We start from the raw sequence: 14,105 nt of genomic DNA, 5'->3' as shown, positions 1-14,105 counted from the left end.
GTGTGGGTGAATAAATGAACAGTCCGTTTAATGAAGTTTTGCAATTCTAATTCTTCCAACGATCATGTGGTGTGTTTTGACTTTTTCAAATTCGATCATTAGCCATGCCATTGCTTCCTTTTTCACTTTCACCCAGCAGTTGTTCTTGATCTATTGGTGTCTGTGACAATGCTTCTCCCATCAGCACACCTTTGTCCTCAAGGGTGAAGGAAGGAAATTGTAAGGTTAATTCATCCAGGAATTCCCAAGTGGCCTCTGCAAGTGGCACTCCTTTCTAAATGATTAGGACTTGAGTGACAACTTGATTCATGCGCTTCATCATACGTCTGTCTAAGATCAATTGAGGCTGGAATGCTGGCTCAGTCTAGAATTCAGGTAGCTTTTCATAGAACCTTTCTATTACCCGTATGCCTTTTTAATTGAGAAACATGAAAAACTGGGTGGATAGTTGCTGAAGATGGTAACTCTAGTTTATATGCCACTGTACCTATGCATTCAATGATTTTGTAGGGACCATAGAATTTTACTAATAGTTTATTGAATTCTTTGTTAGTAACTGAGACCTGCCTATAAGGTTGTAGTTTGAGGTAAACTCAATCCTTCCAGTGCAAACATTCTTTCACTCTTTTTTTTTTGTTTGCTAGTTGTACCATCATGTGTTAAGCTGATTTGAGGTTACTTTTGATGATTTTGAGCGTTTCTTCTCTTTTTATCAGCAATGCATCTATGGTTTCATTGTTGGAATCTTTGGGGAAATAGGGTATATGGATTGGGGGGATAGCCATATAGGATCGCATATAAGGTAAACTTAGTCGAGGAGTGGCAATTTGTGTTGTATCATCATTCATTCAGAGGCTCCATTTTGTCCATTGATTAGAAGACTCATCAGTCATGTATCTGAGGTGTTGTTCTAAACACTTTTTGATTGCTTCAGTCTGTCCATCCGTCTGTGGATGGTAAACTATTGAATAATACAGTTCCACGCTTTGATAAGCGCACATGTTCTTCCAAAACTGACTGGGAAACACATATCATATATCACTAACTATACTGGCTAGTAGACCATGAAGTTTGTAGATTTGGTCCATAAAAACATTGGCCATTGTGGTGGCTGAGTAGGGATAACCCAACGCTGTAAAATAGGCATACTTCTAAAAATTATTCACCACTACAAATATAACCTCTTTACCATTAGATTTAAGAAGCCTCTCCATAAAATCCATACTAATTTCAACAAAGAGTGCATTAAAAATAGGAATGGGTTGTAGCAAACCAAGGCTGAAGATATTTTCTGACTTATTCTTCTGGCAAATAGGGCATTCCTTTATGTATTGCCTCACGTGCTTTTATTGTTCATTCCAATAGAAAAGAGTACCTACCTTTTTTGTTGTGACTATAGCTCTAAAGTATCTCACAACAACTAAGTAATGGTACATTACCACCGATTTGTTTTGCAAATCCTTATTATTACCCCCAACAATCTTTGTCCATCACTCCCTGATTTGCTTCATTATACAAATGGTTATAGTAGATATTGTCATGATAAGTACCTATCCACTATAATTTATGGACAATGCATTAGCTGTAACATTGTCTTTTTCCTTCTATACTCAATGTCAAAACCAAATCCCAGTAATTTAGTTAACCAAAGGTGTTGAGAGGGAAAAGTTACCTTCTGTTCTATAATGTATTTAATGTTTGACTTTATCAAATCTGATTGTAAAGTGTCTTCCCCAAATATAATGTTTTCATTTGAACACTACATATAGTATGACCATCATCTCTCTCTCATAGATGGATAACTCTTGTTGTCATGATCCTAGAAACTTACTGATAAAAGCAATAGGGTGGCCCTCATGCATTAGAACAACCCCGATGCTAATTTCTAAGGTATCAGTCTCTCTGATGAAGGGCTTATTGAGGTTGGGCAATGTCAACACAAGAGGTTTGGTCATGGATTCTTTCAAGAGTTTGAAGGCTCTTATCACTTTCTCATTTAAGCTGAATATTTTCTTTTTAAGTAATTGTGTTAGTGGTTTGCAAATGGTGTCATATTCACTCACAAACCTTCTATAGTAGCCTATAAGCCCTAGGAATTCTCCTAGCTGCTTGATATTCTTTGTAAAGGCCATTCTTTTACTGATTGGATTTTTTATGGGTTTGTAGACACTTCTTTTTTAGTGATTATGCCTCAAGTATGCCACTTGGCTGCTCCTAAAAACACATTTTCTTTCCTTTGCCACCAATGTATGAAGCTCTAGAAGTGTAAACACCATCTTCAAATGCTCTAGATGTTCCTTCATTGACTTATTATATATCAGAATATCATCAAAGAACTCCAACATGAACCTCTTAAGATGTGGCCATAATACATTGTTCATTAGACTTTAAAATGTTACAGGTATATTAGATAACCCAAAGAGCATGACCAGAAACTTAAAATGACCATTATGAGTTTGAAATACAGTTTTAAATACATCTATTAGGGCCATTATGATAAGGTGGTATCCAAATCTTAAATCCATCTTAGAAAAAATAGTAATCCCTGTTGACTTTTCAAGCAATTCATTTACCAAAAGAATTGGAGATTTATCCTTAATGGTGAGTTGATTGAGAAGTATTGAATGATCATGAGCTCTCTATAGGGGGCAACCGTTTTGGCTTCTTGAATACATCTTGATGTTTCATTAACAGTTCCTTAAAGGTAGGATCCCTTTTCATTTCAGGAATGAGAGCAGTGGATATGAGCTGCGCAAAACCTTCATCATCAGTCACTATCCTTAGACTTCACAAATTAATTTCTACCAACTGAGAAGAGTTAGTCAGCCATCCATTAAGTTGCTCTAGCCTAACAGTTTGCAGATTAATAGCTTCTAAACCCTCCAGCAGCACTTTTTGACCCTGCCAATAAAAAGACATCCATAATTCTTTGTAGTTGAATATAATGTCTCCCAACGAAGCCAACCACTATGAAATTCACCCTTAATACCATGTCACAGTTATTCAAATTGACCACAAATATATCTACTATGAAATTCACCCCCTGTATTTTCCACTTGAAATTCCTGCACATAGCTATACAACTCATAGTTTCTCTATTGGCGGTTTCAACTATGAGAGGTTTGATGTTAATGAGATTACAATGTAACCTCTTAGCCATCGTTGTATTGATAAAATTATGGATATTGCCCAAGTCCACTAATATGGATAGTAAGTGTTTATCAATTCTACCAGTCACCTTTAAGGTGGGAAACCCTATCACGCCCTCCAAAGCATTCAAGGAAATGAGGAGATTGATTGTCTCTAAGATATGTGTCTCTTTTATCTTACCTTCACCATCACTCTCCTCTTTATTAATGATGCAAAGTGAGTAGAGTCTTTTGTTTTTGCATATATGACTTGGTATGAATCTCTTGTCACACTAGAAACAAAGACCTTTATATCTTCTCTCTTCTAATTCCTTACTCATCAGGGGTTCTGTAGGTCTGTCACTTGGTTTTTTGTGTATATTTAAGGGTAGGTGTAGGTAGCAGCCCAGTTTATTAAGGTCTTGAAGGGTAGAGGAATTTTATAAGGGTTATGTGGTGAGTTAATTTTGGTTTGAGTGTTTGGTGTCATAATATGATGGAGGTGTTTAGTAGAACTTGGATAGCTACGCTTGTAAGATTAGGTGTTGTCTTGCAGTCCAGACAGATTGTATGTTTGTTTCAAGGATGTAGGCTCAAATATTTTTACTATATTTTATATTTCAATCTCCAATCCAAAAAAAAAAACTAGTGTCTGCCTTTCGTTGATGTCTGCCCTATGCCATAAAACATTAAATTCTTATATGTAAGTCTCTAGGTTGCCTACCTGTCTCAGCTCCATGAGTTCTTTTAGAGGATCCTTTTGGCCACCAAATCTAGCACACGGTGCCTCTACATACTCCTCTCATGTTACTTCTTGACCACCTAAACTTCTCATGTAGTTTTGGTACCAGTATAGGGTTATACCATCTAGATAATATGAGGTCAGCTTGAGTCTTTTTGATTTTTCAGTCTTTTTTATATCAAAATATTGATTGCACCTATACAACCACTTATGAACCTCCACTCCATCAAAATTAGGAAAATCAAGTCTAGGTTTGTGTGTCTTAAGTTGAGATTGCTCCCTTTCACCAAATAAATGAGGTCTTGCCATTGAAGTTCCACTATGAGCCATCTATTTATCTTTGGCTGCACTAGTCTCAATTGCGGGCATTTATAGATTTTGAAGAAGAGTTGTTTGTTGATAAGCCAATCCACTAATAAGTTCTATGAGTTCATCGATCTTAGTTTCATGGTTGGTTCTAGTAGTTTCCAGCTTGTGATTGTAGGTCTCTAACATCTTCATCATTTGTTTATAATTTTATGTTTGATCCCTACTAACAGCTTCCAATGAGCTTTCTAGTTTTTTGAGGTCTTGTGTTCTAGTATCAGGAGTCATAATATTAGGTTGTGGATCAACTATTCTAATACCACTTGTTACAAGTCTGATGGAATGATCTCCAACCAAAAAGTAACCCAATATAGTAGTGTTGCAATTGATTATGCAATACGGTTTTTAGGCTAGAAATCAAGAAAATTGGAAGGGAAGAAGAACACAATAGAATAGTATATGTTAGAATAGAACGAGAGAAAGTAGAAAGGAGAATGGAGAAGACGATAGAATTGGTTAATTCATCTTTTTTCCATATATTTTTCCTTTGTTATTTATTTTATATATAAGCCAATAAAATACCAGACGTTACATGATTTATGCCTCAAAGAACACGTGGAAAGACAACTTAACTAACTCTACTAACCGGAAAGAACATAATAAAACATTGTTTATGGGTAAATAAAGAAAACAGTTGTAGTTTTGCAATTCCAATTCTTCCTACGATCATGCCGTGAGTTTTGATTCTTTCAAATTCAAAAGTCATTATTCATTGCAATTGCTTCCCTTCTCACTTTCACCCAGCAGCTGTTCCTATCTTTTGATGTACATGACATCCCAAGAATAAAAACGACCAAAAAAATGCTTCGTTTTTAAGGCTAGGTAATGTGGGCCCTGTGCCTTCCAATGAGCCAAAAAAATCAATCAAATAAAATAGCAAGCTAATCACTTACGTGAGAAGTGACATAATAACTTTTTTTTTTATCTCTTTTTCTATCCAGCTAACTACTAACCATCAAATCTTTTACTGGAGAAAAAGAAAGAAAAAACAGCAAGCATATATATCGATACCAACTCGCTGGCTGGAATTCTTGCATGTGATAAAGTTTTTTTAAAAAAAGATTAACGGGGAGTGTTTTTTTCAAGTGATAATGAGAGTTTAGACGTGTAGATTGATTGGATCATGTTGTGTACGGAACCACTGGGTTTGTGTTAAATAATCCAAAATTGAGCGCGAACCTCTCCTTAGAGGGGTGGATGAGAGGTGGGGCCAGGGGGTTGGAAAGACCTAATCCTGGATGTGATAACGTCTAGTGGCATGGGTGGGCTGCTCTTTCCATTTAAATGATTCTTTCGTGGGACCTTATCGCCTTCAAAAGGGATCAAATTAGCAAGGGACAGAAACCAAGGGGCAGTCATGTTAATTAAACAACACCTGAGATTTCAGAAATGGCCAAAATCCAAATATTCTCATCACCTTCAAGCACTTGAATGTTCTTCATCATGGGTAGATCCTGTGTTTTTCCCTCTTTGAGTCACTGTAAAACCTTGTTAAATTCCTATGCCATTTTTCGTCTTCTGGAACCGGACCTCCCTTTTTCCTGTTGCCCAAGTCCATTTCATTAACCAGTAAATAGAATGCAACAGTGATATATATTTTTTTATTATTATTTTTACAATGGGCCAAATTTTCAAATCCTTTTTGGAGTGCTCTCACTTCACTTTTTTCCTCTTCTTTTCTTTTTTTCTTGAGCAGAACAGCCCACCTCACTCTTCAGTACCTGTAAAATGCCTGCCCTTTTTCTTGTGTCGAGTAAACAAAAGAAAAAACTGAAAAGTAGATAAAAAGAGGTGGGGCAACGCGTGTAGATGAGAAGAGCTTGCAAAGTCACACTTAAAGGCAGGATTCTGGCACAAAGGTCGCTCTTGTAGAACGTAAGGGCCCAAAGTTGTCTTCTAATCGGGACCACAAGATAAGAGCCACTTTGGTAGCAATTTTGGGTTTTGGGTGCGCGCAGATCATGCATCTTATCTAATGCAAGACATGATCGAAACCTTACCTGACGGTGTACATACCCACCCGTTGTTAACTTACCACAACGATAATTATGAGTGCTCTCTCTCTCTCTGAAAAAAAATAAGGAAGGAAGAACAAAACAAGAGAGAGATAATTCCAGAGCAAGACATTTTTAAAGGGGAAGTTATCACACCAGCCCACAAGGATAGACAACAGCAACGTGCAAGATGCTGGCCCTAAAATGACTACCTTTTTTTCAACAATCAACTTTGTTAGTAGTATTTTACGATCTCGCAAAGGCAAGCAAGGGTTTATGTAATATTGACACTGTACTAATGTGAGCAACTGTGGTCCACAACGACGACCACCACCACATGCATTAAGAACCAGCCGACCAAACCAAACAATTACTCCCACAGTCCCATGAACCCTTCCTGAGGTAAGGTGCCCAACTGTCCGGACATTCACCTCACCCATCCGCAAACAATCTCAAACAACGAAACAGATATCAGCAGCATTTTCTTTCACTTACACCATTAAATTGACCAGAAAAACATTCAGGAAAATAAAATGTGCCTACACCACCACCATCACCACCACCACCACCACACAACGAGACAAAGACAGGGACACGTATTAAATTAAAAAATTGAGAGGGTTTACTTTTATATGTGCCAGACATATACATATACACCCTCCACTATATATATAGAGAGAGATTGTTTCGAAAGATACTGCCTACAGCTCTTGCAGGAAAATAAAATCAGACCCCCCGAAAGAAGGAAAGAAAAATCTAACAAAGTGAAAAGAAAAAAACTGACCCAAAAGAAGGAAAGGCAGTTCTTTTTCTCCCCCTTTCCCTCCCTCCCTCATCTTCATCATCTTTCCTCCCTTTTCCCTACAAAAAACACTCGGAATCAAACTTACCCCATGCTTTTCATTCCCAGCCTCTCGCCATCAAACCAATCAAAATTTAATAAGACCTGACCATCAACCCTCTGTCAGACTATAAACACAAGTGTAAAGAGCAAGCACAACCAGCACGAAATATAGCATCCCCCAACTTTCCTTGCCAAAATTGTGGGGTTGGATCCAGCTGGCGTGCTTCCTTGAACATTTTTCACCCTTTCATTTCTTCTCATTCTGCCAGGAGGTATTCAAAATGTCTCCCTTGGCTTGTTAACTGTGCTCTTAAATTCTTAAAAATCCCGTCAAACCAATCTCGTTTTTTAAATCATCTCCATCTCCTCTGCGGGGCTTGCCATTTAAAGCACCAGGCAGACACGTGATTCTATTCGCCAGCAGGTTGTTTCTGCTCTGCTGGTTTCACCTGAACTGCAGTGGGAACAGGATGGACATAATGGAAGCCAGCAGGTAAGATCTGGTGCGGCTTTCCAGAGGGCTGGACAGCAGCAAATTGAGCATGGATAAGACCCTGTGGAGGTAAGCCACCACCTTTCATATTGTTAGAAGCTGCAGCAACTGCCTTTGCAGGATCAGTTGTGCTGGTGTTGGCAAGCGTGACTGGATGACATAAATTCAACATCCCTGTAGAAGAGGTTGCTGGTGCCCCATGTGGTTGCGGCTGCTGCTCACTGCGGTGTCTTTGCAGATAAAACCCACTAGCTGCTGATGCAACATTTGTTGAATTTGCCACATGTTGAGCTTGAACTTGCATAAAAGCATTAGTGTAGATTAGCTGAGCCTGCGGCAGTGCATGCTTTGTTAAGTGCTGCTGCTGCTGATGTGACAGTTGAGGCTTTGCACCAGGGTTAGATGAAGAAGAGTTGTGAGGATAACCAAGGATTGATGGAATATTTCTTCCACCAACTGGAGACGATTTTTGCACGGGCACTGAGGCAGAGTTCTTGGATTGCTGAGATGATTGGCCACCTTTGTTACTTGTGGAAGTGGATGTCCTTGGACTTCCACCTGCACTCTTAGAAATTGATGTTGTTGGGGAACCAACCACCAATGGAGGAGATGATGATTGGTTACTACTAGGATTCGGTTGCCCTTGAGGAGAAGCAGATGATTTTTGGTTAGCTGCAAAAGATATGTGTGAGTTACTTTGTTGGGTTCGGCCTTGCTGTTGAGGAAGGTTTTTGAGGGTCGATGAAGATGAGGTTAGGGACGAAGAAGGAACTTGAGAGGTTGTGGTCCTCGCAGAACTTTTCCACTGAGGAGATTGAGCTGGACTACTGCTGCTTTGAACAAGATTTTGAGGAAATGCAGAAAGTGCATTAGGGAACTTGGTGGCCGCAGATGATGATGATGAAATGTGGTCTGAATAAACACTTCCATTACTAGTTGCTGGTGTTTTACTACGAGTGGAAGCTGCAGCTGCAGCTGCAAATTGTTGCTGCTTCTGAAACTGAAAGATTTGCTGATTCCACTGCTGCTGCTGATGATGATTCCGCTGCATCTGCTGCTGCATACTTGGTGCATTTCCAGTGCCAATAGTAGCTGACATAAAAGAGCCAGAGGTCCGAGCAGGAGCGGACCCAAGGTTAAGATTTCTGGCTGAGCTATCAACAACATTGTTGACAGGCATTGTTGAAACAGGGGAGTCTGTTAAATCTGGCCGAGAGAACACAATTGACTGCCCAGCAGATAATGGAGTCTTTCCTCCTGCCATGGCCTTCCTCTCTTCTTCCACATTTGAAGTGTCATTTCCTCCGCTATTCCCTTCTTCAGAAACACGGTAATTCTTCTGCTGTGTTGCTTGGGCCGCAGCAATGAAGTGATGATAGCCATGCCTTGCTGCCTCTGGGAGGCTTTGGAGAAGAGCATGATTCTGTGCAAGTGATGAAATATCAAGACCTGGGGAAGCTGTGGTTCCGTTGATGGGAGCAAATGACATTGCAAAAGTCTGAGATGCCAAAGGCTCAACCCCAGCCTTTGAAGCCTGTGTTTGTGGCTGCTGCGATTTCTTTTCACCAGTATTCCCACTTGCACTATGGGCACTACCCATTGGTGGGGGATTCATCAAAGCAAAGTTTGCGGGATGTATTGGCATTAAATTCTGGCCATAAATACTCATGTTTGCACGGGAAACTCGACTGTCAGCAGTTGATGGACTGTCTTCACCACCTAATTCACTCTCAAGTTGACGGGCTTGGTGAGTAACATTTTGATTTTGCATCAGCTGCCGCTGATGGTTTGGCAGGGATTGAGGCGGCTGGTTTTTAGGGCAAGGAAAACCTTGCAAATTTCCACTACCTGCACTCCCATGTGGTTTATGCTGCTGATTCTGCAAATGCTTCTGGGATGACGAGGAACCACTAGAAATACTTGGATTTTGATGACCTTGTTGGCTTTGTTGTGTCTGTGTGGATGGTTGTTGCTGTTGCTGAAGCTGTGAAGGATGAACCATTCGAGAAGAATAAAATGATCCATTAAACAAAGGCATAGCCTGAGGATGGGTTCCTCTATAAGCTGTTGTGGGCCCAACATGTGCAGGGATTGGAATCGGGTATGCACCATTCTGCAAAATTGCCAAGTATTGAGTTTCATTGCCTGGGAAGTTTGGGTAGTTGAAGCTCATTGCTGTAGCACCAGCTACTGCTGGTGCCGTGGCACTTATTGAAGCAGAACTTGAGCTACTTGAGGAAGCTACACTGCCAGCAGCAGGAGAAGACTTCACACTGCCTGGTCGGACAGAAGCTGCTGCTGCAGCAGCAGCTTGTTGTTGATTCATTGGGAAGATAAAAGTGGGTCCATGCTGAAATTTAACGAAAGGAAAACTAACATTCAAAAAACAAAACCCCTGGACAAATTGCAGAGTATAAATAACATTAAAACTTAAAGACCGTACCAAAATATTACTGTGAGCACCAGGGGGCAAGGCTTGCTGAAGCAAAATCTGCTTTCTCTGTGCAGCGTCTACACTGTTAGCAGCTTGAGAATTCTTGTCCTTCCCAGCGGGACCTGGAAAGATGGCAAGACCCTGCCCCTTCTCTACAGAATTCCCACCTCTAACTGCATGCAAATCGGTGGAGGGCACCACATTCATATTGCTCGCTTTAGCCCCATACTGTAAAGCAGGAGCCCCTGCTGGTGGCCAGAAAGGATTCATCCTAATAATTTGCTGGTGACAAAGAATATTCCTTGCAATGTAGCAATGTGTTGCACACCTTTTTGGCCGTGGTTGGCTAAAAATCAAATGTGGAGGCTGCAACAAGTTCAAAGAAAACTTAGCAGAATTGGGGGAGAGGGGGGGGGGGGGGGTTCATTCTTTTACGGGTAATCAAACATGAGTTTAGAGATCAAAGACAGAAAAAGCATAACATACCTGTAAGGCTGCAGAAGACACGGCACTTCCATCCATGGAAACAACTCCTTGTAGAGGTGCCATATATCTGCCGATCACCAAAATGTCATTTTCCCAAAGAGGAGAAATTAAAGCATTTACAGAAAAATAATGAAAGAATCAAACACAACAAACCATACCCCATGTGAGGAAGCCCACCAGGCCAGCTAGTCATAGACATTGGCAAAGGCAAAGAACTAGATTGAGGAGCTGAGGATGAGACACAGAGGAAAGGAGAAAAAAATGAATCAGCGACCGAATTGGCAAAATTTCAAGAGAACAAAAGTTCTCAATTCAAAAGGGAAGAAGAAGAAGAAGAAGAAGAGAAATCCGCTATTTTTTTTACCAATTTTCTCTATGTTGGGTTGCTGCTGCTTCTGGACATGCTGAAGTAGCTTGTTTCTACTTGCAGTAACAGTAGCACTATCTCTATCAGCCTTCTCTAAATCCAGCTGGAGATCAATATTCCTCTCTTCATTAACAATAGGCTTCTGGGATTCAACTTCTTCTCCTGTAACTTTTGTCCTTTTCTCTTCAGGTTCCACATTCATATTTTCCTTCCCAGTTTTTAATGCTTTCTCGTCTTCTTTGACCATCATAGGCTTCTTTTCCTACCATGTGACACAAGAAAGTATAAAACCAACATCATTAATTTTTCACACCCAATCATACCAAACAGATAGGTGATATGAAGTAGACAGTAAAAAGCGGTCCCACTCACCGTTTCCCCATTTGTGACCATAGATTTAGGATCTACAGCCACAAAATCAATCTCAATGTCCCTTTCTGGAGATGATCTTGATGGAGGAGGAGCCTGCAACTCAAAATTTAAAAAAAAAAAGTCCCACAATTGAATTTCTAAAAGAGGTAAGATATTGATCTTGTAAAATAGTGAAAAAATGAAAAAATCTTCACCATCAGATCGATCTGGAACTTTTCTTCTCGCTGGCTATCAATCTCAGAGGCCATCACATTCCTGGATAACCAAAAAATATTCCAAGATAATCACAATCAGACCCCATCCTCCAAAACAACGAAGAAGATCAAAATCAAACAAGTGTCCATTTATTTGATGCTCACGCTTTATTTGCTGTCAAACTCTCGGAACCATCATCAAATCTAAGGCCAGGAGTGGATTCCTTCATAGGAGACCTAGGCTCTTCTTTAGGTTCACCCAAATCTCTACATTCTGATTCTTCAGTCATGGGCTTGGAATCCGATGACGGATGATTCTCCGGCTTAACAACCTCCTGCAGCTGCGCCTCTGTTGTCGCCGGAGCAGCTTGATTGGCCAGTAAATCACATGAAACTCCACCATTTTCAGCTGCAGATCCCAAATTCTTCTCTATATTAGGAGAAGATTCATTTTTTGCAGGCTGATCAATGTCAATCTTGGCCGTTGACAAAATGGAACTATTGCGAGCAGGAAAATTAGCAGGATGCTCATCTTCATACTTTACTGGTCGCGGTCTCTTCCTCTTCGGTGCTGCGGATTTAAACCAAACAAAAAAAAATCAAATTGACAAATTAAATCAAATTGATCACAATTTTCCATCCATTTTCCTTACAGTCACCAAAGGAAAGGGTCGGGAAGGAAGTATATGAAACCACCGCTGCTCAAACTCACCAATTGCAGACATAGGAGCAGCAGAGGAGCTAGAATTAGATTGAGGAATTGAAGATGACTGAGGAACAGTTGACTGTGAGTTAGAGATCGGCGAGGAAACTCTGGATTTAGCATCACTAGTAGACTTATTATGATTTTCTCTGGAATCAAACTTTGTCGAATCATTTCCCACTATTTCTTGCTTTGAAGGTGCTTGTGGTTGCCTCAACAATCCATACAACACCTCAGCAATCTCAAACTCAATCTCATCTTGTGCTGAAGAGTTGGGTTTCGAAGAAGATTTAGGTGGTTTCTGTTTCGGTCCATTTGGCTTCTACAACATCAAAAAAAAAAGTCATCAGTTTACTGAACGAAAGATTATAAAAAGAAAATACAAAATCTAGTACAAATGAAGCAACGAACCATCTTCTTTTTTACTGAAGCATTAGAAGATGATGGAGGGGATGCGGGAGCAGCCGGAGAAGCTGAAATTGAAGCCAGCATAGCTGGTCCACTCGATCTTACCGGAGATGTCGAAGCTTGCCGGTGAGTTTGCTCACTACCAACTCCGCCACCACTTGAAACCCAACATTCATGTGACCTCTTAGTGGATGCTGCCAAAGAAGACCAAACAAAAACACATTAGCAATCCACTGAAACAAAATCCATCAAAATCTGGAAACTTTGCCGTTTGCCTTGTATAATATTAAATCTCTTCCACCTCTATACCTGACCGAGCTTTTCTAGGCACCGACACGCCAATCATTTCATCAGGAGCCTTCCACGGTGTTACTGCTGCCGTGGTATTTATCGTCGTCGGCGCGGTTCTAAAAACTTTGGCCGGCGGAGGAAAGCTCTTCCGATGATGATGATTAGACATAGAAGAAGAAGATAAAGAAGAAGGATTCGGTGGGAGCATCCTCATGGAACTCCCAGCAACACCAACTGCGTCATCGTCATCTTCATATTCGTCATCGTTAACGCTCTCTTCGTCTGAGCTATCGTCTCGCTCTCCATCTTCTCTGTTACTCCCGTGCATCAATCTCTCCCCTCTCCGTCTTTTACTCCTGCCGCTAATCCGGTCTCTCTCTCGGTCTTTTTCACGGTCTCGGTCCCTATCTCTGTCCCGATCTCGATCTTTTTTCCGATCTCGTAGCCTCGTTGTTTCTTGCAACTCCACTGGTCCATCATCTTCTGCAATAACAAACACCAAAACACATCAGAATTAATAAAAACTGTGCCGCTTTTAGTGGGAGCCAAAGAGGGTTAGATCTGACGAGAGATTAAAACCTGGAGAGTCTCTTAGACTGCTACTTCTATGTCTTCTTCTAGACAAGCCATTACTAGCCGCCAAACTCACTCTTCTTGCTTCTCTGTTTCTATCCATCTCTTTTCTTCCCCCCTTTCTAACAACAAACCACTTGTAATCACAAAGTTTATCTTATCTCTCATATCACCATAAACCAAAGCATAATTGACTCTGGCTCGCTGGATTATTTTTTTATGAAATACAGAGACGTGTTTTACAGAACGAATATTTCTGTTCTTTTGAAAATCAAAGATAGAAAATTTTAAGTGTTGAAAGATCTTAGCTTTCCACTTTTATCTTCTTCTCTCCTAGCCCAGCCACCCTTCTCTGTCTCTCTAAAAAAACTCTTTCTCTCTCTTTTCTTTTATGTTCTCGTATGCTCATCACTTTCAGAGAAACTCACTCCAGGCCCTAGTTGACGGCCACGATTTTTTGGTGTATTACATGGTTAGATCTAACCATTGATCACACGACACAACCTGCGGTTGTGATTGGCTTTCACCAACATGCCAAATCGCTACCCTTAAATGCCCTCATTTACTGTGACCACTTGGGTAGTGTTGAAGATTGTTGCTACTCTTTAAAATATTTTAAAAAAAAAATTATATATATATATATGTTAAAATAATATTTTTTTTTTAAATCATATATTAGTACATGGAAATAATTTAAAATTATAAAAAAT

General features: G+C 40.2%; 1 protein-coding gene across 3 annotated transcripts; it reads right to left on the bottom strand.

The window, feature by feature from the left end:
• Window positions 1-6,829: 6,829 nt before the first annotated feature.
• LOC7457865 (protein TIME FOR COFFEE) lies at window positions 6,830-13,789 on the bottom strand. Of its 3 annotated transcripts, none has more exons than XM_024607297.2 (12): window positions 13,402-13,789; window positions 12,841-13,305; window positions 12,535-12,725; window positions 12,133-12,445; window positions 11,586-11,991; window positions 11,420-11,481; window positions 11,227-11,315; window positions 10,852-11,116; window positions 10,646-10,715; window positions 10,488-10,554; window positions 10,011-10,367; window positions 6,830-9,917 (listed from the first exon to the last, which is right to left on the bottom strand). In XM_024607297.2, the coding sequence occupies exons 1-12, from the start codon at window positions 13,496-13,498 to the stop codon at window positions 7,485-7,487; spliced, it is 4,815 nt and encodes a 1,604-aa protein (XP_024463065.2). In that variant the 5' UTR covers window positions 13,499-13,789; the 3' UTR covers window positions 6,830-7,484. The 3 variants fall into 3 exon arrangements, with proteins under 3 accessions (XP_024463065.2, XP_024463064.2, XP_024463066.2); XM_024607296.2 differs by having other exon boundaries at window positions 11,227-11,319; window positions 11,421-11,481; XM_024607298.2 differs by having other exon boundaries at window positions 11,227-11,319; window positions 11,421-11,481; window positions 12,637-12,725.
• Between the last annotated feature and the right edge of the window lie 316 nt (window positions 13,790-14,105).

This window comes from Populus trichocarpa, chromosome 8 (assembly GCF_000002775.5).
Source record: "Populus trichocarpa isolate Nisqually-1 chromosome 8, P.trichocarpa_v4.1, whole genome shotgun sequence".
Taxonomy (NCBI): Eukaryota; Viridiplantae; Streptophyta; class Magnoliopsida; order Malpighiales; family Salicaceae; genus Populus; species Populus trichocarpa.
The sequence above is the reverse complement of the archived record's forward strand: the minus strand, read 5'-3'. Positions and strand labels throughout refer to the sequence as shown.